This window comes from Bactrocera oleae, chromosome 6, assembly GCF_042242935.1.
Source record: "Bactrocera oleae isolate idBacOlea1 chromosome 6, idBacOlea1, whole genome shotgun sequence".
Taxonomy (NCBI): Eukaryota; Metazoa; Arthropoda; class Insecta; order Diptera; family Tephritidae; genus Bactrocera; species Bactrocera oleae.
In genome coordinates this window covers 36,545,764-36,573,077 of record NC_091540.1, presented here as the reverse complement: position 1 = coordinate 36,573,077, position 27,314 = coordinate 36,545,764, and the positions used below count along the sequence as shown (strand labels likewise).

The following is a 27,314-nucleotide window of genomic DNA, read 5'->3' as shown; positions in this document are numbered from 1 at the left end:
CTGACTCAAAAAAATCTGAGATTTTGAAGTGAGAATTATAAATATATTAGTGCTTTTTTAAATTTTGTTTGAAATAAGCTTTCCTTCTTAGTATTTTAAGTGAAAAAAATGTAGTGTGTTTGGGACATTAGAAAGTATGTTTACATCTAATTTCGGGAAAAAAATTGTCTCGTACAAGATAAAATTAGAAAACCAAACACTTGTATACTAGAACTTTTTCAGTTATGTGCAAAAGGTGTAAATTAAAGTATGCACATATATTCTATAAGATTTTAAGTTTTGCCGGAAATCGACCTTCCTCTGTCTGACTTCAAATCGCCGGTAAATTTGTTTTCTTTTTATTTTTGTATTTTATCTTTCGTTACCAATCGGTTTCAACCTAATATGCTTTTTTTAGTATCCTATCCTGGTCTATTTTACCAGCGTATTTTATCGGTGACCATTGAATTAGATAATCTATTCCCACAACACTGAATCGAAGTTTTGCTGTGCTATTATTTCTAAAAACTCTTCCATTACGCTTATAGATTTTCTATGAGCTTTTAATCGAATGAATATGTCCTTAAGAAGATTTGTAAAACTTTCATTAGTACCTGATATAAAAATCTTTCAGTGAAAAACATAAAGTTTGTTATAATTTATTATTATATTGAGTAACTATGATTTCTAACAAATTAAAATTGTTTACCAATTTTAAAGAAATCCGAAAAGTCAAAAGAGGTAAAAATGTATTATTCTTCCCTTCATATTCATGTCTTTAACCTAGAATACCCTTTTAACAATTTTACACCGTGGTAATTTCAGTTTTATCAACAAAGTTTTGAACTTTGAGCGGATATATTCATTGAAAGCTTCCAAAATACAATTTCTACAACAGCCAAGTAAAAAGATTGGTCAAAGAACTTATATGTCCACAAATTTATAAGTAACATATTTCAAAAACCAAATGAAACCTATAGCATCGCACTATATTTTAATTTGTAAATCGGAGATCTTTCTATATGATTAAAGTTGTAACACTTCGACGACTTTGATTTCGAACTACTTTTGAAATTCAGAATGATTAGGCATTGTACAAGAATTTGGTGTGTTAATATCTTTCAGACGGATCCACACTCCTGAGAGAACTTTATAAATTACTATTACTATTTCGATATATCGTTTTTTTTTATACAGATCGAGTTGGTTTCATTCAAGCCCGTATTGTGTTTCACATTATTATTATTTGAGCAATAAAACTATGAAAATCCTCTTCGCTTTAGTATTTAACTCAGTACTTTCGAAAACGAAAAAAAATGTATCTGTACCTAAATTAAATCAATATTCGTTTAAATTCGAATGCATTATAAACGTAATCGTATGTTAGTAAGTCAACTGACAGCAATATTTATTTTTATTTCTTCACTTCTTATTCTTCTGACAAACCTATTGATCAATCTGAATGAAATGTCTAGATTGTTTTCTTTAACCTCTAAGACTATGCTCACACGAGGACTTTTTCTGTCGCTAAAACCAGTTTTTATGAGGGAGGGGACGACAATGAAAGACAAAGGGACCGTGCCGTACGTACTAGTTTGGCATGCTTTATGTTCGCCTTCGTAACAGTTCGCTGCTACGCAATTCGGCCTTATATTTTGCAATTGCACTCGGTTTCAAATGAATATTTATATTATGTTAGGAAATTAATTAGTTTAAATGTTATTATCTATGTATTTTTTGTATGTAAAATGTAAATTTGTATGCAAATATGCATACTATAATTGAGATATATTTCAAAAGGGTGAATGAAAATAAACATTAGCTAATCACAAATGTTTTTCTGCACAGCCTACATGAAGCGTACAAGAATTTGAGAATATGATATTATATGAAAGAAAATTGTCCGACTCAAGTTGTCGGACTCGTATAGCTCGTGTGAACGCAATGAGCCACTTGAGCCGATAATGTGCGACAAAACGAATCCCCGTCTAAAATCGGTCTTCGTTTTTCCTTCGTTTAAAATCTAACCATAGCCAAGCATGTCTTCAGCATCATTTGACTTTCTTCGGTTTATTTGACTTCGAAATGGGGGACTTATCAACAAATGGTTAACATTCCGATATATAACTCGAGCAATTAAACATACTTAGAAGTATTGACAATGACTCATCGGCTTCTTCTAGGCAGTGCTGCCAAGTTGTTTATTTTAGAGTGATATCGCCAACTGCTGTTGGAGGTTTTTAAATATTTCGCTTGGAACTTTGTAGTGCATAGCAGGGGTAGAAACGGCTCACAACTTCCCCTTCGCCCAAAGTTCGGTACGGCTTATTTCCGTCGAGCTTTTATAATTAGGATAATTTTTTAGTGAAATGAAAATGTAAAAAAATAAAATATTTGCCTTGCTCTCATACATACAGGCTGAATAAAAATTTTAGCTTTATTTTTGGAACTTAAGCTGTCTAATACTATAATAAACTATACACATGGAAAGAGTTGTTATTACAAACTATGAACATACCAATACGAAAATATGTTTCTAAAAAAATAAAACGAAATATTTTCTATGAAAAAGTTTGTCGTCCTGTTTACCAACTATCAACGCTTTTCCTTTTTGTGTAGCCCAAATATGTTGTTAAAAGTTACACATTTTAAAAGTTTCACTATTTTCAACTTTTGCTATGTAGTTATTTGAGTGTATTTTTTTAGATGTGTGTGTGAGTGCGTACGTGTTGTGACACACTGTTTCCCCAACTGAATGTATTAGGTTTATTTTTTTTTTTTTTTAATCTCAGTGTTTGCTTATTTCAAATCCATTTAACCTATAGAGACCCACGCAGCCAACCAGCGAAGTGTAGAAAAGTTCACTGGAGAAACACAGTGGAGGGGAAGCAAAATAATGCAGGAAGCGCAAGCGGATGAGAGCAGCAGAGCGTTAGTGGGTGGCCCGTTATGTGGGTAGCTGGTGGACGACGCAGACAACAAAGTGTTCGTCTTATTTCTGTTGCATTCTATTTACCTTCGAGCTTGATGCCGCCGTAGCGCGTCACCGAACTGTCCTTCGACAGAACCTTGTATCTAATGCGAAAGTCGAAATTATAGCCGCTCTGGTCCCGCGCCAGCCTGCGACACACGGATGCAGCGATAAAATTGGAAAGCGTGCCAATGGGCCGTGCAGCGAATGGGATTTGAAGTGGCGTTGGATCGTGTGGTGGCAGCAACAACAAAGTTGGTATTGTCCGTGAAGCAGATATGGAAATAGAAGAATGAAAATGGCAAAAATTGAATGGAATTCGAACAAAAAACAGCTTAGACACAATGGTAAGAAAATGTATGCAGGCAGATGAAATGAAATGCAACGAAATGAAATGCAATTGAGTAACTGGTAGTTCCTTGCTTGCTCAGATTGTTAGCGAAAACTTTTTAGTACAAATCAGTGTAGCATTTGTAATTTCAATTTGTCTCATTGCAAATGATTTCAAGTACATTAAATGAAATGTGGGAGAGAAAGAGAGAGAGTGGGCGGGAGATGTCGCGAAAGGTGTGAGAATAATTGGTTAACATTAGTCGTGAATAAAATGAAAAATGTGTACTTACTTATTTAATTTTATTGTGAAAATCAATGATCTGGTTTCGCTGTAGAATAGCACTGGGCCCCAGGATGTGCCGCACCACATGCCACCGATGGGAGTGCGCGCCGATTCGGCGATTTGCATGTAACCATCCGGACAACCGTCATGTAGATACGAGGTGAAGCGTCCGATTGTGAAGCTATCAAGTGTTACCTGTAAAACAATGTATCTGAGTCAACAAAAATTGATGAAGGTGTGCGCAAAATAGTTTGAGCAATTAGGCTAAATGTTGTACGACCGAACTTAGCTGCATGTATAGTATAGAGGAAGTAGATGTGGTCCGTTTCTAAACGCTTTTATGCGTATATACCAATACTAAGTGAGATAAGCCTTGCCAAAATTACTTTTAATTGGTTATTTTATTTTAAGATTTTTATTTATAATCCGTACACGTGCATGCTTAGGATTGGCGTGTAAACATTTCTTCTATGCGTGATCCAGGTTCTCATCTTCCTTGTGATGTACTCTCTGTCTGAAATGTTATGAGAATTTTCCCGCTCTCACTTTTCCAACGCTTCAATTTCTAGCCGAGAAAAACTTGTCTAACTACAAGTCATATGTTGGATAAAGCATCGCGAATATTTGTGTGTGCGAAGATTCTTAAATCCATCGAAACGATGGCAAAATGTCATCATTTCGAGTTGCTTTCGGATTATCCTTGTTCTACGGATCTGAAGCCTGCTACTTTCTTCTGTTATCCTAACTTAATAAAATTAATGGTCGCTGGTAAAAAATAGGGGCACAAAAGTCTATTTTCAGGCAAAATACTACATACATTGATGGTAGGTCGTTGTAAGCCGTGTATCACCCTCGATAACAACTATGAATACTTTTTTATTATCCAGGGTCGCTTCCCAAAAAAAATGATTTATTTGTAGAAAATTATGCAGACTTCGCATGACTAAAAGCTGGAATCGGACTAGTTGGAAAATGGTGAAATTTCCTGCTGGCCGAGGCAGTGACACACTGGGATATTGCCACTTATGTGTGCGGTAGAACATATTTCAGTTTGTTGAAAAAGGCAAACAACTCAACGTCAGGTACCAAGGTAGTACTATGGAGTACCTAATAGTTGAGGGGCTTTCGACGCGCCGAAACAAATAAATTCCCATTTTAGGTGTGAATAATGGCGAGTATGTTGAGTGAGTGCGAAGTGGACGTGTTGCAGCATATCTGCGACTACGCGTGCAGCAGTTGCACAAACAATTGGACATTGAGTGAAATATTCACCAGTTGAAGTGTAGCATTCTAGAAAATATTACATTTCAACACACACTTATTCATAGATAATGCGAATTCGGTATGTGTGTGCCACTTATCGTTTGCTGGGAGAGCAGCTCGTTTGTTAGCTCTGCTGGCGTTTGATGTTAACACCAATCAGTCAGTATGTTGCACGTTCGCCATTTACAACGGAGCGTTATACTTGGTTGATGGCGCATTGGCGCATTCACAGGATTCTGCCATTTGTGGTTTTTCACATAAGCCCCGCTTTGTTAGGTAAAATTAAGTGGTTAGTATCTTAAAATTTCTAATTTAGAATAATTTTGTTGCAATTATTAACCCTTTTCATAGTCATATGAGTTAGTCGTCCAATTTTTGCATAATTGTACCAATTTTTATATATTCCTTTTACGCTTCAATTTCGTCTAAAACAAAAGCTACGTAAGTTACTAGTAAGTATTCAACAAAGTGAAATAAGTAATTGACATTTTTATACTCTTGCAACATGTTGCTACAGAGTATAATAGTTTTGTTCACCTAACGGTTGTTTGTATCGCCTAAAACTAATCGAGATTTATATAGAGTTGTAAAAAATGATCCATTTCGAGGTTTCCTACTTTTTTAAAGAAAAAACACAGAAAATTCAAATTTAATGGCGAACATTCTTTGGCATTTATTTCTTGAATATTATCTCTTGGCCGCGGCTACGTCTCAGATGGTCCATCCGTTTAGTCCAATTTTCTATGACTCGTTCGAGCATTACTAGTAACTTGCGAATGACACGTGTGATGTTTTGCTCCAAGACCTGAATCGAAGCGGGATCGTTCGCATAGATTATAGATTTTACATATCCCCACATGAAAAAGTCTAACGATAAAGTAAACGGTAATCATGACGCTATAACGGTCGCTATGACGGTTACGGTCTTACCGGTATAATGTGTGAAGAAACTACACCAATCCGTTGGTTTTGCTGGATGAAATCGCAGCTCTTGAATCTCTTCAGATTGCTCTTCGTCCCAAATGCGGAAATTTGTTTACATACTCATTGAGCCAGAAAATAAATCGCTTAAGTACCACTTCCAACAAAACGGTATCGGCTATAATCACGCCTTTTACTTTCCAGTATACCAAGCACCAATGGATAAAACTTTGCACGGCTTTGTATCGGCCAATCTGTGACGTATATTTTAGAAGCCCAATCTTTAACTGATATTAATGTGCTCGTGAGCACAAAATAATAGAAAATTTTTCGAAATTTTTTTTTTTAAATAAATAAATGAAAATACCGCATACTTGCAGCTTGTGCTAATTCATGGAAGCAACTTAACATACCCATGTTTTGTACTCCAACTGACAAACTGCAACGAGAGGAATGGGAAAAAGCGTGCAACTCAGTTGGTCATCGAGAAAACATACTTATGTGGGCTACATTTTAAGGCGGTGGAAATATACGAATCTACCCTTAAAAGAAGATGACTAAGCCTCAATGCAGTACCTTCATTAAAATTACTTTTAAGAAAACAAGTAAGAAACACTCATCTTCTGATGAATAGAAATTTTACGTTTTTACTTGACAAACGTTTGCGCGAAAATTCTAACAAGTGATCGGAAGCTATACATAATATAGTTTTTGTGGTGAAGAATTTGTGTTGTGGAATTGGTCTAAATTTCTCGTACCACGCCTGTTTTAATACTGCTCTTGCTAACGTAGTTGTTCAAACCGAGTGAGTGAGCTTGCTGTGCTATTATTTTCGAACACGTGTGCTAATGCTATAAGATGATGATACATAACAAAGATGGACATAAAAATATATAACGCGGTTTGGAATGCGCAGATTTTATCCAACTTATTAATAATAGTTTTGATATTTTTAATTCCAATCTTCGTTCCAACCAAACTCCATATAAAATGCCTTTTGGAAAAGCATTTTTGCTACAAAACGATGTGCTCTAAAAATGTCAAAAATAATGTATGAGGCTTTAATTCCAAATAAACGTTGCATAGCTCCTTTTCAAAAGGGAGTACTTATTTCCACTTCGTCTCTTAAACTATTACATTAGTAGTTAAATACCAACTTTGGGATATAGTATATTTTAACGCAGCGCTTGAATCAAGACATCTTGGAGCATTTTTTTATCGCTATGAGAATGGTTGGGGGATAATATGACTATCCGAGTACGATGCAAAATGGCTGACATTAGATCCAGATCCGGAAAATTTTTAAAAGATGAGAAATACCTACACGAAGGACACTTTTTAAGTAAAGAAAATTAATATTCAAAATTTGAGTAGTACAAGCTTGGGTTTATTTTGTGAATATTTTTCTCCTATAATAAACGTTTTTAAGTTCTAAACGATAAATGAAAAATACAACAAATTCACGGTATCTTAATATTTATGCACAGACAGACGGATGGACGGACAGACAGACATCCGGGTTTCTACTCGTCTCGTCATCCTGATCATTTTGTAATTAAAAAAAAAAAAGGCAACTCTGTCACATATTGTAACAAGAATCAATAAAGCTACTGCTTGCTGCCTTTTTCATCGCAACTCTCAACTAACGCGGACGTGATATTGGTGACCCGTTTTTAAAATCAAGTTTTTTGTTTTAATTAAGATTATACGCAACCTTCTGATGAACTTCAACGATAGCTTGTTTGTAACGGATGGAGGAAGTCCGTCATTCCAAAGTCGGGAAAGTTATCTCGAGCATGTTTAATTTTAACAGATCTGTTTGCCTACTTTGTCGGTCATCACGGCTTAATCCTCGACTTACAAGGTCAACGCCTTGTAGATCGCACAACTCTACTCAACGCACCGTGCTCATTGACGAAATTTACAACTTCGACAATTTCTACAATATCACAACTCATAAGGTTTCCGGTTCCACATCATTGGGTGCTTGAACAAATGCATCCGTAATCCACCACTAGCCTACCTGCGCGCGACCACGACGTCTATCGCCGGAGAAGCTAGCAGCTGCTCGTTTGAAATTTGAGCTCTTAATAAAACTCGGTATTCGTCATCCTTTCTACAGTAATTGGGACAGCCCGCTGCATTTAGTACGCCTGGCGGACGGATAATGGAGGCAATGTGGAGATTACAGGGCTTTGAACGCCGTAACCGTGTCGGAAATATATCCGCTGCTGTTCCTATAAGATTTTTTCCCAGTTTTAGCAAGTTAATTGTATTTTCTAAAATTGATCTGCAGAAAGCTTTCCACCAGGCGCGGATACTTCACAATGACGTTTGAACCGCTATAAGCACTCCTTTCGAGTTGTTTGAGTTCACTCATATGACATTTGGCCTGAGGAACGCTGTCGAAACGTCTAATCAACGAGGTCTTTCGCGAACTCGATTTCGCATTCGCATACATGGATGATGTTTATATCGCATCGAAATCTATTGTGGATCGTAAAGAACAATTCCGTTTAGCCTTCAACGTTGACGCAGCTTGGATCACTTTAAACTTTTTTTAGCGTTGCTCAATTATTATCGCATATTTTTGTCAAACGCGTTAGACATCTAAGGAGCACTTTTTGCGATACCGGACAACAAGAAAAACGACAACAGCAAACTGATGTAAAACCAAGCTCGCGAATTGTGATATGCTAGCACATCCACTACCACATGAAGAACTCTCTCTGTGGGAGTCGCTTCGGATTTTGCAGCCAGCCCCGCTCTGAATTAGATTGTTGACGATACTTTTCAGCACTAAAATTTTTTTAAGGCAAGTTTCCGCTACAAAACGCTACAGCAACGCTATCTATGACCGCGAGTTGATAGTCTTTACTTTGCAATGCGCCACTTTCATTACATGGTAGAGGTTCGTGTTTGCTATGTGTACACCGACCACAGGCCGCTCGTCTTTGTCTTTCACCAACATTTGTATAAAGCTTAAGACAGACAAGCTAGACAACTGGACTTCTTATAGCAGATTACAACTGAAATTCGGCATATTTAAGGCGAACACAATGTTGCAGCTGACCTGCTCTCTCGAATACAATCGCTCACCGAGAAGTTGGTTACAACGCAGGGAGAGTCCCAGTCAAGGCAACAAGTATTGTTCGACTGTAATTAATCGCTTCACTCGTTGGCCAGACGCAATATCAATACCTAACATGACAGTACCGGTTGTTGCCAAGGCCAGCTCAGTGGCTGGATAACGCGTTTTGGAGAAGCCATCGACATCACGCCCGACCTCGGTCGCACGAGCTCGTGCAATGCCTTGAAGTTTCACACCTGTGAACTACACCATATCTCACACAGGTTAATGGCCTGATTGAAAGGTAGCTTCGCAGACTAAAATCCACAATTTTATGCCACAACGTAGACAAATGAACAGCTTATATATCAATATATATCCTGCTTCGTCTCTGCTCAGCATTTAAAGACTACATCAGTTGTTCACCTGCAAAGCTAGTTTACGGAACTGTGTTTCGTCTACCGCCCGATTTTTTCACTAGCAACGGTCGTTCATGCAACGAAATTTAGAAATTCGCCCAGTGAATCCCGTTTGGCACACTACGCAAAGGACATTCGTTCACAACAGTCTGAAGTCATGTGATTAGGTTTTCATTCGAGATGATCCCGTCCGACCATCTTTATTAGCACCCTAAAAAGGACCATTCAAGGTTATCAGTCGTAAACCGAAATAATTTGTCATCGAGGCAAATGCTAATAGAATTAAATTCTCTACGACTCTCTATTAGGGGGTTACTGTAGTGTCCTGTGCCGTGCGTTGCGTTCGCAAACCTAAGTAATAAATTTGTAATTAATTTTAAAAATGCAACTCTGTCACATATTGTAACAATAATCAACAAAGCTCCTGTTTCCTCTCTTTTTCATTATCAACTCTCAACTAACGCGATCGCGCCTTCCTCCATCCTTTCATACATAAAGCTATATCTCGATTAGTTTTAAATCCGAGCCGTAGCCGAAAAGGCTACATTTAATATATTGAGTTAATGTGGAAAATATCAACCATAAAATGGAAATTATCCATAAAAGGTTTAGACCAATTCCATTCATATTCAGTAGTACACCACAACATTTTCTTTAAAATGTTGCACATTTTAACATTTTGGGGCTATAAAAAGGCGCGGGGATGATTGCATAAATTTTGACCTTACTCAAGTATACTTGAGAACATATTTTATTAATATATAACTCGCATACTGAAGGAGATATTCATCATAAGGCTTTTAAAAAAAACGAAATTACTATTTGTATTTGAAATTATTATCTGTTGTATGTTGGAGGGTGGGTAGTTCGTATATATAGTATAATGCCAACCGGAAGTTTAAAATTTGTATATTAGGTATACTGGGTCTAAGGGATGGGTTGACCCGATTTTTATTTATTTCTGGCATAACTACATATTATTTATTAACATGTCACATACTAATAATATGCTCCCTGGGTTTCATTAAGGTACACTTATGTTACCATCACCAATCATATGGAGTAAAGTCAGCAGAAGTTTTCTCCCGATAAAATAGGTAAATATATATGCGGTATAAAGTAAAATGGAAGTTCGAAAATCTTGGTATCAGGTATATGGCGACTTCGAATTCCAAAAAAATATTTTACAGGTTGACTGATATTTTCGATTAAATGTTCGCTGTAAGAACTGTGGTCCACATATTCGGTATCTAGGGTCCTGAACAGTTGTAATACGATTTTGACAATTTTTGTCATAAGGTGGTCTATTTTAAGCGCACTCTTCGGGCAAAGTATCCCGATACATTCCTTGGTGATTGATTTGCATACTGGAAAATGAACGAGTCGAATAGAATTTAAAATTGTTCCTGTATTTTGTGCGTGGTTGTACTCCAATTTCACACTGGAACATAAAAATTTTAAGATAGTATCACATACCAAATTTGGTCGATAATGGTCGAGTAGGTCCTGAGATATGTGATTTCGCCTAAATGTGAGCGGTGCCAAGCCCATCGTTTTATTTTGACCTGGCTCCTCTAAAGTCCACTTGTACCATCTCGGGTGTAAAATTTAGTGTCTTTCGCTTATTTATTTATTGATTTACCGCGCTTTTAGTAGTTTTTAACAGCACTGTTAAATGGGGATTGGGCGGGTTTATCATTTAATTTAATCCGTTTTTACAGTGTCGGTAGGGGTGCTTAAACGATTTGTCATGAGTGAATTTAGTTATTGTATCTTAAGTGGTTTAGGATATGCATATGTTCATTAAACCTCTTAAAGGGCGGAGTCATACCCATTTTTTTCAAAATTTTAGCCCAAAAATGCCCTTTACTACTACGATCCCCTGCGCTAAATTACAGTTTAATATCTAAATTTAGTGCTTAGTTATGGCTTTTAATAGATTTTCGTTTAATGGCATTTTGCGGGCAGTAGCAGTGGTCTGATTACGTCCATTCACGAACTCATCCTCACTTTTTTGTGAAGGAACACGTGTAACAAGTTTCATCAAGATATCTTATGTTATTGAAATTCGGAGCAAATCCTTTCCTGATAATAGTATGCCTGTATGTCAAAATTGGGTTGAATTGGATGAAGACTTCTCTTAGTTTATATCCCATATATCGGCCAATATGTGAGTTATCTTCGTGAAAACAAGAGCGCGTGTTTTACTTTTAACAATGTAATTTTGTGCCTAAAATGGATAAAATCGGCTGAAAACTTGCCCTGGCCCACAAATTACTAATATCACGGTTTTCGAACATCAGGCTGACTTTACTCCATATATATTGTTCATGGTAAGTATACATTCAAGAAATTCAGGGAGCGTATTATTAGTTTGTAACACGTTAATAGTATGTGGTATTGCCAAAAATACCAATTTTCGTTATGGTAACAAGACTTATACGAATATGAAGTTCAGTGTGTGAGTTATAGGTATATTTATAAAATTGTTTAAAAAAATGATCTTAAGTATACTTGAGTAATGTTCAAACTACTGCAATTAGTCCGTCTCTTTCTCTGCCCCCAATATAGCATATACTATGATTTCCGACGTTCCACCTGACTTTAAATCATACAGGTTTGTCAAAATATGTGATATTTTAATGAATTTAAATGGACAAGTTTCTTTGAAAATTATATGGTTTATCACTGTATTTGAATAGAATTAGTCTAAACCTCGTTTTTTACATCAACTCAATATATTAAATTAAGCCTCTTCGGTTGAGTTTATATCACATATGTCTCATTTGAGAATGATTTTAGTATAACTTTTGCTGACGGTATGTAAAATATAGTAAGTAAAATAGAAAATTTGATTGTAATCACATATTGCCGCAGATGTCGGTTTTATTACAATTGAACCGTTTCAAATACTCCTTAAAATCATAATTTTGTTATTGTTTCTGATTGTTTGTAAGCTCTCGCGGCACCACCTTCGCTTGATATCTTTAGAGTGTCAGCTACCGCAAACAACTTTACTTTACGGTCATCCAAAATTACTTTGTGGAATTTTTTGATGTTTTCGTCGGTAATAGCCTTTATGGGCCATCCACTGCGTGCATGTTGTTGTTGTAACGGTTACCTAATCCCCGCTTGGGTGGTAAGTTTGAGTTTGGCTGTCGTCGAGGTCATCTAACGAGAGGCCGAGCTGTTTTAACGGGGTCGGACCATAGGTAAATGAGTGTTAGATGAGTGGGGTTCGTTGGTCATGCAAAGAGGTGGTTAGTGTTATGCGGAGACTCATTGCTGCTACGGTATCCAGAACAAAGTTGCGCAAGGGTCACTCTAGATTCTCGTGGTAACTCGAGCTCTACGTCTGCGATGGGTGGTGGTTTGACTCTAAGTACGCCATTCACTGAGTGGCGGTCAGTGCATGTCTAAAGTACGTTGTGTCCGAGGTTTGGTCGGCGTACTGTCCAATGTCGTCGACGTAATCAAGGAAGGACCTCTTGATGTTCCTAGGACACGGTTCCACTTCAAGCAGACGACTGCAGGTGTGGTTTCTACGAAAATATCCCAGCAGAAGCTGCTTAGAGAGAAGCTCGTAATGTTCCTTAACCGGAAGCGGGTTCGATTGGGGACATCAAGAGACATACCGTGATAGTTCGGAGTGCAGTGCTTTGACATGGCTGAAGCTTCTTCGCCTGCGTTTCACTACATCAGGCGACCATATTGGTGTAGCGTAGTTTAAAACCGGCCGGCTGATTGCCTTTTCCCCAAAAGCTGCCGCCAAGCGATTTGAGGATTTTGTTGCGGCTGTGTACTTTGGTAGTTGTCGCGGTTGTATGAGGAGTGAAGGAGCACAGGCTGTCAAATGTAACACCTCAAATTTTAGGATTGTTGACCGTCGGAATTTTAAAGCTATCGACTGAAATGCTTAGTTCCAGTCTGTAATCCTTCGCCCAGTTTGTAAAAATGGAAGCTGTGGATTTAGTGGGGAGAGTGTTAGTCTCCTTGCAGTGAAGAAGCGAGAAAGGTAGGAGAGATAGCCGTTTCGATCACATGCCATTGATTTCATGAGCGTGCATCGTCCTCGGTGCTTATTTCGTCTCGTTTGAATTAGCAAGCCACTTCTCAACTGTTGATTTTTCTGGTGTAGAGTCCGAAAAATGCTCATCAAGCCAAGCCTTGGATTTAACGTTACTTGTTTTGTCAAAAAGCAAAGTTTTTTTAACACACGAATTTTCCTTTTATAAATTTTTTAAACTAACCCACGTTGCTTCACTCAAAATGCTATATCTCATAAATTAATAGTTCCACAGCTGTCAAATTTATACCCGTATATTTTGAAGATTAGGGCTGACCAAAAATCATATGGATTTAATACCAGTAGTACCATCTATGTTTCATCCACTATGCTCTTTCTACTTAAGATTGGCTGATGGCTGATGTAGGATACCTTATCATAGCAGAGGCCGTTTCTACAACACTACCGTAACTGGAACGGACCCGGATTACTAATCAACTCAAAATTACTTGCTTTATGCCGCAAGAACAACAACTAAACTCTTTCGAATGGCAGCTAAAATTATTGAGCAACTTTGCCTGTCTAAAGTTCACTCGGGGTTTCATAACAACTGCAGAGAACAAACGCTACTAGTGAATATTTCAGAAAAGCACTTGCTTTCATAAGTCATGAAAATAATATGCAATATAGCTTTTCATTTAAAAAAATAAATACATTTTTTTCTAAAATTTTCAATATTTTGTTTTTGCTTAGACACACTACATTTGTAATCTAATCCTTCGCGAATTTATCATAGAAGTCATAAACCTTTGGTTCGTATAAATGGATACAACTGCAGAATTAGAGTTGTCTTTGGAGAACTTGCTTCAGATGGCCTTGGGAACCGAATCAATAATCGGGGTTAACACAATTGCGCTGCATAGTTTGCTCGACTTGGTGCTGAAGAAATTAGGCTGTGAAAACGAAAAGGTCTCGATCAATGGCTACGATGCAATGGTAATTGAAAAACTCTTGCAGGAGTCTTCCATTTCACCGCTTGCGTTTGAAACTAACCAAATGAAAACGGTAAAACAATTTGACTGTTTGAGTCAACTGGAAATTACGGTCAAGGATTTGGAAGAAAAAATAGACAAACACTTAGAGGGAGTGCAGCACGATAACTCGATAAAAAGCTTTAATAATTCATTTTCCAATTCTCCGATATTCAGCCGGGAACATATTTGTTCCACCTGCGAACCAAATATGAAAGACATATGCAACTTTATTGCTGACTCCAAATTCAAGCATAAAATTTTAGAACAAATTATCCTACCTGTATATAAGCACTTACAAGCCATGTCAAAAAAATTGGAAGATTTCGAAATCGAATTCGTAAAATGGTTGGAGTTCATGGAACAACATTTGCAAACTATTAGTCTAAAAGACACAGTTATGATACGTATTCTAGAAGTGGACGAAGAATTGACAAATTATCGTAATGAGTTTATGAATGCCATGGAGGATCTACAGGATATATTAGATACCAAGGTAGACCGATGTGACGTGTTCGCATTACAAAATGTTGTTGAACAAAGAGTTGAGGTTATCCAAAGAACGATGCGCGAATATATCGCTAAAGCTATGAAAGCTAACACTACGGTTTTTGCTTTAGAATCAAATACATCAGATCGAAAGGTCTATGAAAAAACTCCGAGGACTATTGAAATAGATCCGATATGTGATTGCCAAGTATATGCTCAATCGAATTCGGGACTAAAAAAAGCTCATGAGCAGCAGATTGACTTCGACTCAAAGAAACCCAAACTTAACTTTACAATTAAAAGAAGTTATTCAAGTTCAAGCTAACTTAGCTTTTGGGCCTTAATCAGTGAGATTGAGTGAGGACATACACATTACTAAAAAAAGTTTAATACACTTTTATTTTTATCATCTTGGAAAAATGCTTTTAAAATCAACTCGCCTTAACGCCTATAAAACTAACTTTAACAATAAAAAACTCGCGAATTGGAAACATATTTTCAATATGAATTGTATTGAGATTGTCCAACAATTTATGATAAAATTGATTCGTCGAACATCAGCATTCATTATTTCATCTAAATATTATATATATGTATATGTATACAGGAAATCAGGAAAGCCTTAAGTTACAAAAAATTCAAAATCGAATTTTTTATTGATTATCATGCATTGTATCATAATACATATTCCTTTAAAATTTTATAATCCAACAACCAATAATAACGTTGTATAAACAAAATTCAAAACGCCCTAAGTGCAAGCGTAACAAATTTGCCAACCAAGACAGTAACTTACGTCTTCTTCTCTATCAGTTTTTCTTTTATTGTATTTCTAATAAAACATGCTTTGTTTTGGTTTTTTGCTTCTGTAAAATTTATTAAATGTAACTTAAGGCTTTTTTGATTTAATGTGATTATATACATATTTCAATCTACTATAATTTTGAACTTTGAACAATACTGGGCAAAAGGGTGTGGGTCATAGCTAAAAGTGCCGACACAACAATCAAATCAATTCGGCTCATCATGCACAATAGGTGATCGATTCAAGTACCAACCATTGTCAACTGATTTGATGCAACACGAACAATCTGTTCTTCGGCAATCTGGATCGAGTAAACGGTATAGCCGACTACGGTTCAAATGAAATCATATCAGGACATTGCGTTGCGACCATAGATTGAACTGAACCAATGTATACCTAGGGCTTTTAAAATCAGACTCTTTTGTAACCCAAACCGGTTTATTGTGGGCGAGGGGACGACAAGGAAAGACGAGGGAACCGTGCCACTCGTGTTCGGGTGGCACGCTTTGTGTTCTTGTTCGTAACAGCTCGCTGCTACCCTTTTCAGCATTACTTTTCACTTTCAAATTCTTTGATCGATTGCAAGGGCGCTCGGTTTCAAATGAATTCGTTCACAAATTTGACTTCTGTTCTGTTCTGTTCTGTTATCTATTTTTATACTCTCGCAACCTGTTGCTACAGAATATAATAGTTTTGTTCACCTAACGGTTGTTTGTATCACCTAAAACTAATCGAGTTAGATATAGCGTTATATATAAATTATCAGGATGAAGAGACGAGTTGAAATCCGGGTGACTCTGTCCGTCCGTCCGTGCAAGCTCTAACTTGAGTAAAAATTGGGATATCTTTATGAAACTTGGTAGACATGTTTCTTGGTACCGTGAGACGGTTGGTATTGCAGATGGGCGTAATCGGATCACTGCCACGCCCACGAAACGCCATTATTCAAAAACAAATAAATTGCCATAACTAAGCTCCACAACAAGATACAAGACTCTTATTTGGTATACAGGATCACAATAGGGAGGGGCATTTGCAGTTAAATTTTTTTTAAAGTGGGCGTGGTCCCGCCCCTAATAGGTTTAATGTGCATATCTCCTAAACCGCTAATGCTATAATAACAAAATTCACTGGAAGCAAATGTTTTTAGAACCTCTACCTACAGTGTGAAAATGGGTGGCAACTCCGCCCACTCTCCATATAACGGTAGCGATAAATCAAGCACTAAACACGCCAGAGACATTAAATTTTATCTCTGGGATGGCATGAGATGACTTTATAGGAACCGCGTTCAAAATTAGACAGTGGGCGTGGCACAGCCCACTTTTAGGTGAAAACCCATATCTTGGGATCTGCTTAACCGGTTTCAACCAAATTCGGTGCATAACGTTCTTTTCATATTTCTATGTTATAGTGCGTATTTCCCATATAACACCATTTTCAATTCCATCTGATTCTTTCACTTTCCAGTATGCATATTAAGCAACAATGATTATATCGGGGTAAAACTTAGCGTGAATAATACGTTTAAAGTATGCCACCTTGTGACCAAAAATTGTCTAAATCGAACCAAAACTGTTCAAGCCCCTAAGTACTAAATATGTGGACCCCAGTGCCTATAATTGACCTTCTACCGAAAATATGTATGAATAGAATAATAGAAATATTTTGAAAAATTGTAAATAAGGAGAAAATTCAGATACTCAAAAATATTCAATTTACATTTTTAATGACATATAGCGGTATTAAATGTAATAATGTACTACTATACATAAAATAATTCTAATAAAAATGCTAACTTTACATAAAACATTAAGATGCTTTCATATTTATTTCATTTAACCGTAAAGGAGTTAGTTCGAATATTATTTTATTTTAAATGAGAATTGTAATTAATTCAAGGATGTTTTATAATAAATAGACACAAATATGGAGTAAAGAAATTATGAATTTTTAATACTTAAAGATTAGGAAAGTCCTGTTATAAATTTGACCTTGAAAATATTAGTAGCGGGTATTCAATACATTCTGGTGGATTAGAGAATTCCCGTCTTAAGTATTTCTTTAAAACTATTAAGCGAGTGGGTATTATGCATATTGTTCTACCACATTCATGCTAACTCATTGCAAACAAAATGTGGGACCACCATCCCAACATACAAATTAACTATGCAACACACTCTAAGTGTCGCGTAGCCAAACCGCACAAACATTTTCGAAAATTTTATGTGTGTGAATGCATAGAGCGACAGCAAAAGAGAATTTGCCGAAAACGAGGGTCAAAAGAGTCTGTGTGTAAAAGCCCACCTACGGATAAGCCACGAGAACAGGCAAATTTACTAGAGTAATGTAGGATTGTCTTAAATCATGTGAGGCATGCTCGAGTAAAAATCTATGAACTGTGGGTATGAGCGCATGTGGGAAGGTTTCGATGCGGTTTCGATAAGGAATTAAGACGAAAAAGCCCCCAAGATAGTGGCATATGTCACTTTAATAACGAAAGGGTGCCTACACACCATTAGCAGTATTGTGACCTCCGCTCGCATTCAATGCAGAAATCGAAAGTGTTGAAATTTCCGTCAAGCGTAGGCATCCTAAAGGATGACTATTCCTCATGGATTTCGTGGCGGAACATCTAAACTACTGAACTGATTTAGTTAAAATTTAGCACACTACTTGTATGTCTAGTTTAATCCAACTTAAGGGACACACTTAGTGTGACAGCCTAAACAAACGTCGATTTTTGCGAAATAAAAAGAAAAACCTGTAGGGATTGTTTTGAAAATTATATGTACTGAAATTTGTACAGTGAAATGTTTGAAAAAAATAAAAATATTAAATATTTTTTAAGTGATATGAGATCTTGAACGGCGCTAAAATAAATAAGGTCCTCCACTGCGGCAGTGATTCCGGCCTTCTCTGTGGATTTAACCTAAAAAATATCAAAAATTGACAAATTGGTGGCGTTTTAAAAAAAAATTGAGTTTTACTCCAAGTTTTGATTGTTTTGGCCCGCCAAATTCGATTTTTGATCAGATCAAAAAACCGACACAGTTCTTGTATATAGAATTATATACAAAATAGGCAGAACAAAATTTCATGACAATCGGATCATTTTTCTTCGTGTTATCATTGCAGAAAATTCGAAAAATGTTGTTTGGAGAAAATAAAAATAAACTAGGGAACCGGATTGATCTGAGCGGATATAATTTAATTGGCTGTAACTAAAATTGTAGCTATATTTCGACACATACAAATTAGTTAAAATTACAAAGAAAAAATATATTAATTATTATTATAACTTTCAGGAAAATGCAAAATGGAATATTTATTTTTTCTATTGACAAATATTTGTATCAAGCATTTTCAAAATTAAATCTCGAATACAATTCTACGAATTATTATACCGGCAATAACGCTTTCGCCTTATTCGAAAACAATATTTTCAATATATTGAATGGTTTACCATATTATAAAAGTATTTAAAAGACCCAGCAACGCGGGTAACGTATGTAAATACATATATATGTAATGTATATGTATATATACTTATATGTATGCCTTAGCCATTTTACTACTATGGTTGGTATTACGTTTTTGATATGAAAAATAACAAACGCGGGATTTAAGCTGTTAAAAAATGAAAAAAGCTCATAATTATATAAATTTGATGAAATTTGTACGCCTACATGTGTACTTGTGAAAGTGGATGTAAACAAAATTCTCCATCAACACAAAAAACTCCATAGGAGGTGTTATATACATTTTTTGAATTTGTTTACTAAAAATTTTGCTATAAATTATGATATTCCTTTACTGTATATTCCAACCATTTTAGGTGTATGCCTACACATACACACACATTCATATGAATAAATAAAATAAATTTAATAGCTCGCAAAAATTCCTTCTTTGTTGTGGTCTCCCCAAAGTGTTTTTGCGCCATAATTTTCATAAAATGATTTGCATAATTTTACCTCAAAGGTAATGCCTCAACTTTTGGCATCCAAAATTTGTGTGAATAAATACGGTAGCTCGTATGCGTTTATATCAAAGAAAATATCATCAAATTGTTTGCAGCACACTTTTCTGCCGAAATTTTTGAAACATTCAAATTTTTGTGAAACATCACAAACACTCATACACCCCAGTTGAACCTTGCACTCTCACTCGTGATTCGCACGCTTCAGCGGATGTTTGGCGCCGGAGATACTTGCTTGGGCAAAAGGATGCACAATAAAAATAAAAATGACAACAAAAGCAGCAAGTTCCGCTTTACATTGGAAATTTTAAATTTAAAAATCTTAAATTTTTTAGAGCTGGCTGAAGAATTTCAAAATTTAACAACAGAAAGTATAACAGCATGACTACTTTTCTGCAATGTGTTTTTTGTTGTCGATTATATGTTTTCAGTATATATAGAAGATTATTGTCTTCAAGTATATTCTTCCTTTTAACAACTACTCAATCAAAATTATAACTTAACACTAAAATAATTATTTTATACATACCTGAACGACGTCGCCATGTTGGCCACCTGCGGCAGTAAAAGTCAGTACACACACGTACGGTAGTCGGTCCTGTTTGGGTCGGTACAGCTCCAGAGAGTAGGTTAAGCCGATATCTCCATAGTAGGTGCGATTACAACCTGCGATGAGATAAGTAATGTTTTAGCAAGTGAGGTGAAAAGTATAACTTGATTTTAAATTTCTTACTGTACTTTAGAAAGTAGACATTGTCGGTATTAAAATAAATCTATAGAATGTATAAATATTATATATAATTATATTGTATATAGATAAATGCATGTTTTATTAGAAGCCGAAAACGAGTTCAAGTATGCAATAGCTTTACCTAAGACGAGCAACGGACTCCGCCCTCTTTGATGGAAAGGTGAACATTATCCAATAGCACATTTAGCTCTCAATAGCGATTTTCGATTGACTTTCATATTAGGTACAGTATATACATATCTACTTTATATTTTAAGAACCACCGTTATATGTGTCATTGAAGCATAAACGCCCTAATAAGTAGATACAAGTATAATATATACAATCATTGTATATTGTGGGAAAAATTAGTATTGTCAATTCGAGATGGATATTATTGTTAACTCTGATTTCTATTATAAATAGTGATGGGGACTATCGAAAAAAACTATCAAGTTATTTGATAATTCAGCAATTTTCAGTCATTAGATAGTTTTCAAAAAATCATTCTTTACTAATTTTTCGTTCATTCCTATTTTTTCGATTTTGAACGATTTTTCGAATGAATTATTTTTCAAATGAATGATTTTTGTGTATGAAAGTGTCTTCATCTACTGTTAATAATATTATATTATATTAAGCAAATTTATGAATAATGCTTAAACTGTGTGTTTGTTTGGTGTTAAATAATGGAAATTTAATAGAATGCCTGTATGAATGGTAGAAGTTAATAGATAATTAAAATATATTTAAGTGAAAAATATTCATACTATTCGTAATAAATATAGATTTATGAAAAATGTAGTTACCATCCCCAAGTAAGTAAGATGAATGAAAATAGATTCGTGTGGTCATTGCTGATATTTGCAAGCTTTATTGACAGTTTCCAGTTGGTTGGAAAAAATTCCAATGGATTTGAATTAAGCAAGTTGGCAACTTGGTCATGTATTGCGATTCGAAATTGTAGTTATGTATACATGCACTTAAATGAACAAAAAAATTAATTCGATAGTCAAAATCATTCAGTTATTAACTATCGATAGTTCAAATCATTCGAAAGTTCCCAACACTTATTAATTAATTGGTTGATAATTCTTGATTGAAATGTTTCTATTTATACTTATGTTATAATTTTTCCTTTGGTGTATTTTGATTGATAAAACGTCGCATCGACAAACGAAGCCAATATGGTAGAACTTTTTGGCTGACTAATTTGATATCAATATTATATCACCGAATTTGTAATTATAATCAATTTGTTTGGGTTAAATGTTTCAAATATATGGTAACTCTATCCAAAAATATATTCAACTTTTAGTGCACTCAATCCACTTTAAATATTTCATTTATTGATTAATCGTTTGTTTTTCCAATTTTATTCAATTAAGAGGCACACGTTTTGTGACTGCCAAAAAAAAAAACTGATTTTAGGGAATTTTCTTAAAGAAAACTATAGATTAAATCTTCAATTATTTTAAAGTTATGTTTACACATAATAAACACATTTACACAAAAAGTAAAAAAATGATGTATTGAGCGATTTATTCGATGTTTGCCAAGTAACTAAAAACAAGAAAAAATGTTAACTTCGGCTGCAGCGAATCTAGTGTACCACACTGCTGAATTTCTTATAGCAACTATATGTATAATATTACTATTTCTGAAAAAGTAACAGAAATTGTAAAATAGCAATGCCTTGGGTTATAATCTCTGCTGAATTTCGTGAAGATATCTTGTCAAATGAAAAGGTTGTCCATTTTAATATTGTTCAGGTATACTTGAGAACTTAGTTTTAGATGTTTTATAAGTATATAAATGTAAGCCTACATATATTGCACATGGAGTAAAGTTACCCGGATGTATCAAAATCGTGAATCACTTATATGGGGGCTGGGGCAAGTTTTCATCCGGTTTTATTAATTTTGGACAAAAAGATACACTGTTGTTAGAAAAACATGCCTTCTCAATTTTACTAAAATAACTCCCACATTGGCCGTATGTGGTATAAGATCAACTGGAATTTCGAAAATCTTTATATTAGGTACATATATGGAGGTTAAGGAAAGTATTGCCCCGATTCAATACAGGCAAACGGGTATATTATAATGAAGGAAACATTTTTCCCAAATTTCAATAAAAAACTCTTTTAGATTGACCGATATTTTCGGCAAAAAGTCAACCATACGCATTGGGCTCTACATATTCGGAATGTGAGGGGTTGAATAAAAGGTCTCAAAGGCACTATTTGTGCAAAGTTTTGTTTAAATGTGTTCATTATTGCTTGATTTGTGTACTGGAAAGTAAAGGAATCATATGGAATTGAAAATTGTGCTATATGGGCAGTAGTAGTGGTTGTAGTCTGATTGCGCCCATTTTCATACCTTGACGGAGGATTGTCAAGATAATGTTGTTTACTAAATTTGGTTGAATTAATTATTCAACAAGTTCCGGAGATATGTGATTTCACCTAACTGAGTGCAATGCCACGCCAATCGTTTAGTTTTGACCCCAGCTCCTATAAAGCCCTAATGTGTCATTCTGGGAGTAAAATTTAATGCGCCTGGTGCATTTAGTTATTGATTTATCGCGCTTTAAGTAGTTTTTAATAAAACCGTTATCCTCCGACTATTATACTCTGCAGCAACAACTTGCAAGAGCATAAAAACACGTGAAAGATCAACTGGTTGCTTACTGACGGCTACACTGTAACTCCTGAATGCTGGAGTCTGTAACTCCAAAAAATACATGTTGCTCAGAGTATAATAGTTTTGTTCACTAGCGGTTGCTTGTGTCACCTAAAATTGATCGAGATCATGGTGACGAAACGGGTTTAATTCGGAGTGACTATCTGTCTGTCCGTCCGTGCAAGCGATAACTTCAGTAAAAATTAGAATATTTTGATAAAACTTGCTACATATGTTCATTCGTACCCAAAGAGGTTTGGTATTGCAGATGGGCGGAATCGGTCTATTGCTGCGCCCACAAAGTACCGTTAAGCAAAAACACATAAAGTGCCATAACTAAGCACTAAGTTAGGAAACAAAACTGTAATTTTCGACAGGGGATCGCAGTAGGGAGAGATAATAGGGGCCAAAACTTTTGTAAAATGGGCATGCCCAAGACCTCTAAATGGTTTAATGTCCATATATCTTAAACCGCTGAAGCTAACTCAACCAAACTTGCTAAAAAAAGTCTTGTTAGTAGTTCTTCATACACTTTTGAAATCGGTAAAATCAGTTATAACCACGCCCTTTCCCTATATAACTGATATGTTTAAAACGATAACTCCCTTTCATAACCAAGAGGGTAGCAAATGGCTTTAAAGGAGCAGGTGTAAAAATTGGGCAATGAGGCACCGCTCACCTTTAGGTTTTTCCTATATGACAGGAACTACTACCAATTTTAACCAAATTTGGTTTGTGAAGTAACTCAAATATTACTACCATACACTGTGAAAATGGGCGAAATCGGATGACAACCATTACTATATCTATCACTTTACAGTATACAAATTAAATATCAATGAAGTTATCAGAACTCAACTTTGCACAAATAGTGCCTTCAAGCTTTTTAATCTAACGCCCAAAAATTTTCGAAATCGGACTATAAATTTTCAAGGACCCAGATACCAAAAACGAGGACAGCAGTGAATATGGCCGATTTTTTAACGAACATATCGCTTAGTATATGAGTTCTAGTATTGAAATTCGGGAGAATATTTTTGTGCCCTTGTGTCAAAAATGGGTAAAATCAGATCAATACTTCCCTTATATCTAATATAAATATTTTTTTCTTTATTCCGTATCTATTGGTCAATATGTAAGAAATCTTAATGAAAATCCGAAAGAATTCCTTTCTAATTATAGTGTATCTTTAATGTAAATATTAATTAAAAGATATACGAAAATCCCCGTTTTGGATCTTTTCAAGTTGTATAAAACGTTCAGTTCCGTGGACCTCTTGCACCGGCGGTGCACTACTGACCGTGGCAAGTTTTCAGATTGCTAGACAACATCAACTCTTTTTTTCTAGTTTCCAAAGAATTCGTCAGTAACGACCGACGGATACAGGCATAAAAAATAAGGAGACTTAAAAGCACGGTTCAATTATGACTTAAAACTTACTGTATAACGATTATCTTCTATGTTCATTTATCTGATCTCTAAAGGCATTCAATACATCGAAACTAATTTTTAAATATTTCCAGAGATGCAAATTAAGGTAAAAATTCAGGACATTTCAGTTGTCTTCCCTTAAAGTATTCTACTGGGAGTTAAAGTGGACTTTCATTACTAAAATTGAAGGAAATAGTAGAAAGATGAAATCTGCCTTTTATCTGAAAACTTCCATTGCGTTAAACAAAAGGAACATATTCCAGTTGATGACTGTGCAATACGAAAATTGGAGTCAACACCACACACTTCCCGCATTCTTGTTATCGTTTGCTATTTGCATTGTGAGTAAAGTTGTTGACATTCATTAGATGCTTCGCTGCTTTGTCATCTGCACCCGCAAAGCAAGAAATAATCCTCGGTTCGTACGCTGCCGCTCTTGTCATTTTGCGTCGGCGGCGTCGGAGTTAAGAATTGGAGTGAAAGACAATGCAGTGGAGATGACTTGGTCTGCGGCCTGCAGTTATGGCCGCGTTTATGATAAGGACTACGACTCCGCAGCAGCCACAGTCGCAACAGTCTGTGCCATTAATGCGGTTTTATGCGATTGTTCACTTCTGCTGCATTGTCTTACTTTAGCTGTCGCCGCTAGTTCGGCGGTGGCTTCTGGTGTCTGTCATAATTTGCCGAATTACGAATGTTATTATAGCTGTGCTTTTAAAGCATTGTATTTTTGCAGTACTTCTATTTTATTAGTGTCTAAATAAATACCATAAAACCGCAGAGCAAATCGTGAGCTGAAGTGATTGCCACAAAGGATTAAGTGTCAAAGACAAGAAATTGTATTCGAATAGCTTCCTCTCAGCGGACAAAATGAAGTAACATGAAGGGGTACAAAGCATCGTTGCCTTTATTTCGAAACAGCGTTGAGAATTTTGAAAGCGAAGATTCTTTATTTGCATATTGCAAAAAACAAGTTATAACTTTTACAACTTGCAGCTAACGAATTTTTAGTTAATTGAAGAATTTTAACTGAGCAGAACTCTGTTGCACAAACCATTAAAAACATGCGTCAAATGTGGTCTGAACCATTTTAGAAATAATGACATTTATTGTTTTTCGTATACGTCTAAAAGCGGTTGATTTGGACGAAAGCATCAAATAATTTACAAAAGTACTTTGGATGGCTCCTTTCTTTCTTTTAAGATCCGAACCGATCGATATTCATGTAAAGGATTTGGCATGAACCGAATCCAAAGTGTGGAAAAATGCAACGGTCAGCAAGAAAAGTTATGGGGTCTATATATTAAAAAGAGCGTCTTATATTTTTTCATCGATTATCTTTTTATAAACGGGGACTATTATAACGGGTTTTTATAATGTTGAAACAAGAAAAATCGCTAACTTTGGTTGCACCGAAGCTATAATTCCCTTCACAAATACGAATGATTCCATACAAGGATTTAATTTAGATCGATCAGTTCTTAAAAACAATATATTTGGAGATTATCTCGTGGCTAGGGTAACAAACCATTTTGATCGATTATATTGTATGATAGAATTCTGCTATAGTTATACGATGACGGAGAATATAGCAAATGAACAGTTTGGAGAGAAAAGGACGTATGCAGAATTTCCTATTAACATCTCAAAAACTAAGGGACAAGTTCGTGCATATACAAGGTGCGTTCCATAGTAAACAGTAAAAAAGTAACAAAGTAAACTCCAGCGGCGCCATCTATATTTCGACTAGTGCGTTGGAATCTGCTATCCTTTATCGATTTTCAGTAAAAATTTCATGACATTTCATCTATTGGAAGTGAAGTTATTGCGTTTTAAGTGTCAGTATGTTTTTGTCATCGGTGCGAAAATGAGCTTCGAACAAAGAGCGAACATTAAATTTTGTTTTAAAATTGGTAAAACTTTTACCGAGACGTTATCCTGTAGCAGAGGGCACGAGTGGTTTCAACGTTTTCAAAGTGGTCGTGAAGATATAAATGAGAAATAAGCCGAAACCCAAAAAATCGCGCCTGGAAAAGTCAAAAGTGAAGAAGATTGATTTGCTTTGATGATTCCAAGGATATTGTCCACAAAGAATTTTTTCCATCCGGCCAAAACGTTAATGCGGTATTCTACCTTGGAGTTTTGAAGCGTTTGTGCGAAGATGGAAGTTGGCGTTTGTTGCACGATAATGCGCCGTCTCATCGATCGACGCTTGTGGCCGATTATTTGACCAAAAATCACATTTTAACAATCAAAAACTCCCTGTATTCACCTGATATGGCACCGTACGACTTCTATTGTACCTTTTCGAAAAATGCATTTGCCGATGAAAAGAAAGCGTTCTGCAGACGTGGAGGCTATTCAAAAGGCTTGCACCGGTATACTGGCGGCCATACCGGACAACGAGCTAAAGCAATCGTTCGACATGCTTTTGGACCGTGCAAAAATCTGTATTAAAGCAGAAGGAGACTATTTTGAATAAAATTAATTGATTTTGCCAATAAAACCATTTGTTCCGTCTTTTTTTTAAAAGTCCTGTTAATTTGGAACGCACCTTGTACAACGGGCAGACGGACATGGCGAGATAGATTCATCTCGTTATGCTGATCATTTGCATTGTATTTTATAGGGTCTGCGACGTTTCCTTGTGTATGTTACTTCGTGGTGAATTTAATATGCCCATAATATATTCCGGGTATGAAAAGTGATGTTTCATCAAGACAATGATTGTGTCACATATTACGAATTGTCAGCGACGTTTCTCTTTCCTCAGATCACAAAAGAATGTTCGCAAAACAGAAATTTAGCGACAATAAAGAGGTGATCATCGAAAGCGAGACCTATTTTGAAGCAAAAGGCAAGTCGTACTACAAATTTCTCGAAATGTTAGAAACCCATTGTAATCGTATCGACTATT

General features: G+C 35.7%; 1 protein-coding gene across 6 annotated transcripts in view; it reads right to left on the bottom strand.

Annotated features, from left to right (window-relative positions):
- LOC106621288 (uncharacterized) overlaps nucleotides 1-27,314 on the bottom strand; it is a 186,277-nt gene that overhangs the window by 32,373 nt on the left and 126,590 nt on the right. For all 6 annotated transcript variants that reach the window (XM_036363394.2, XM_036363411.2, XM_036363424.2 and 3 more), the window contains 3 exons: nucleotides 20,082-20,218; nucleotides 3,574-3,761; nucleotides 2,996-3,099 (listed from right to left, as the gene is read on the bottom strand). In XM_036363394.2, the coding sequence (XP_036219287.2) occupies nucleotides 2,996-3,099; nucleotides 3,574-3,761; nucleotides 20,082-20,218 (429 nt within the window). The remainder of the gene's footprint in view (nucleotides 1-2,995; nucleotides 3,100-3,573; nucleotides 3,762-20,081; nucleotides 20,219-27,314) is intronic.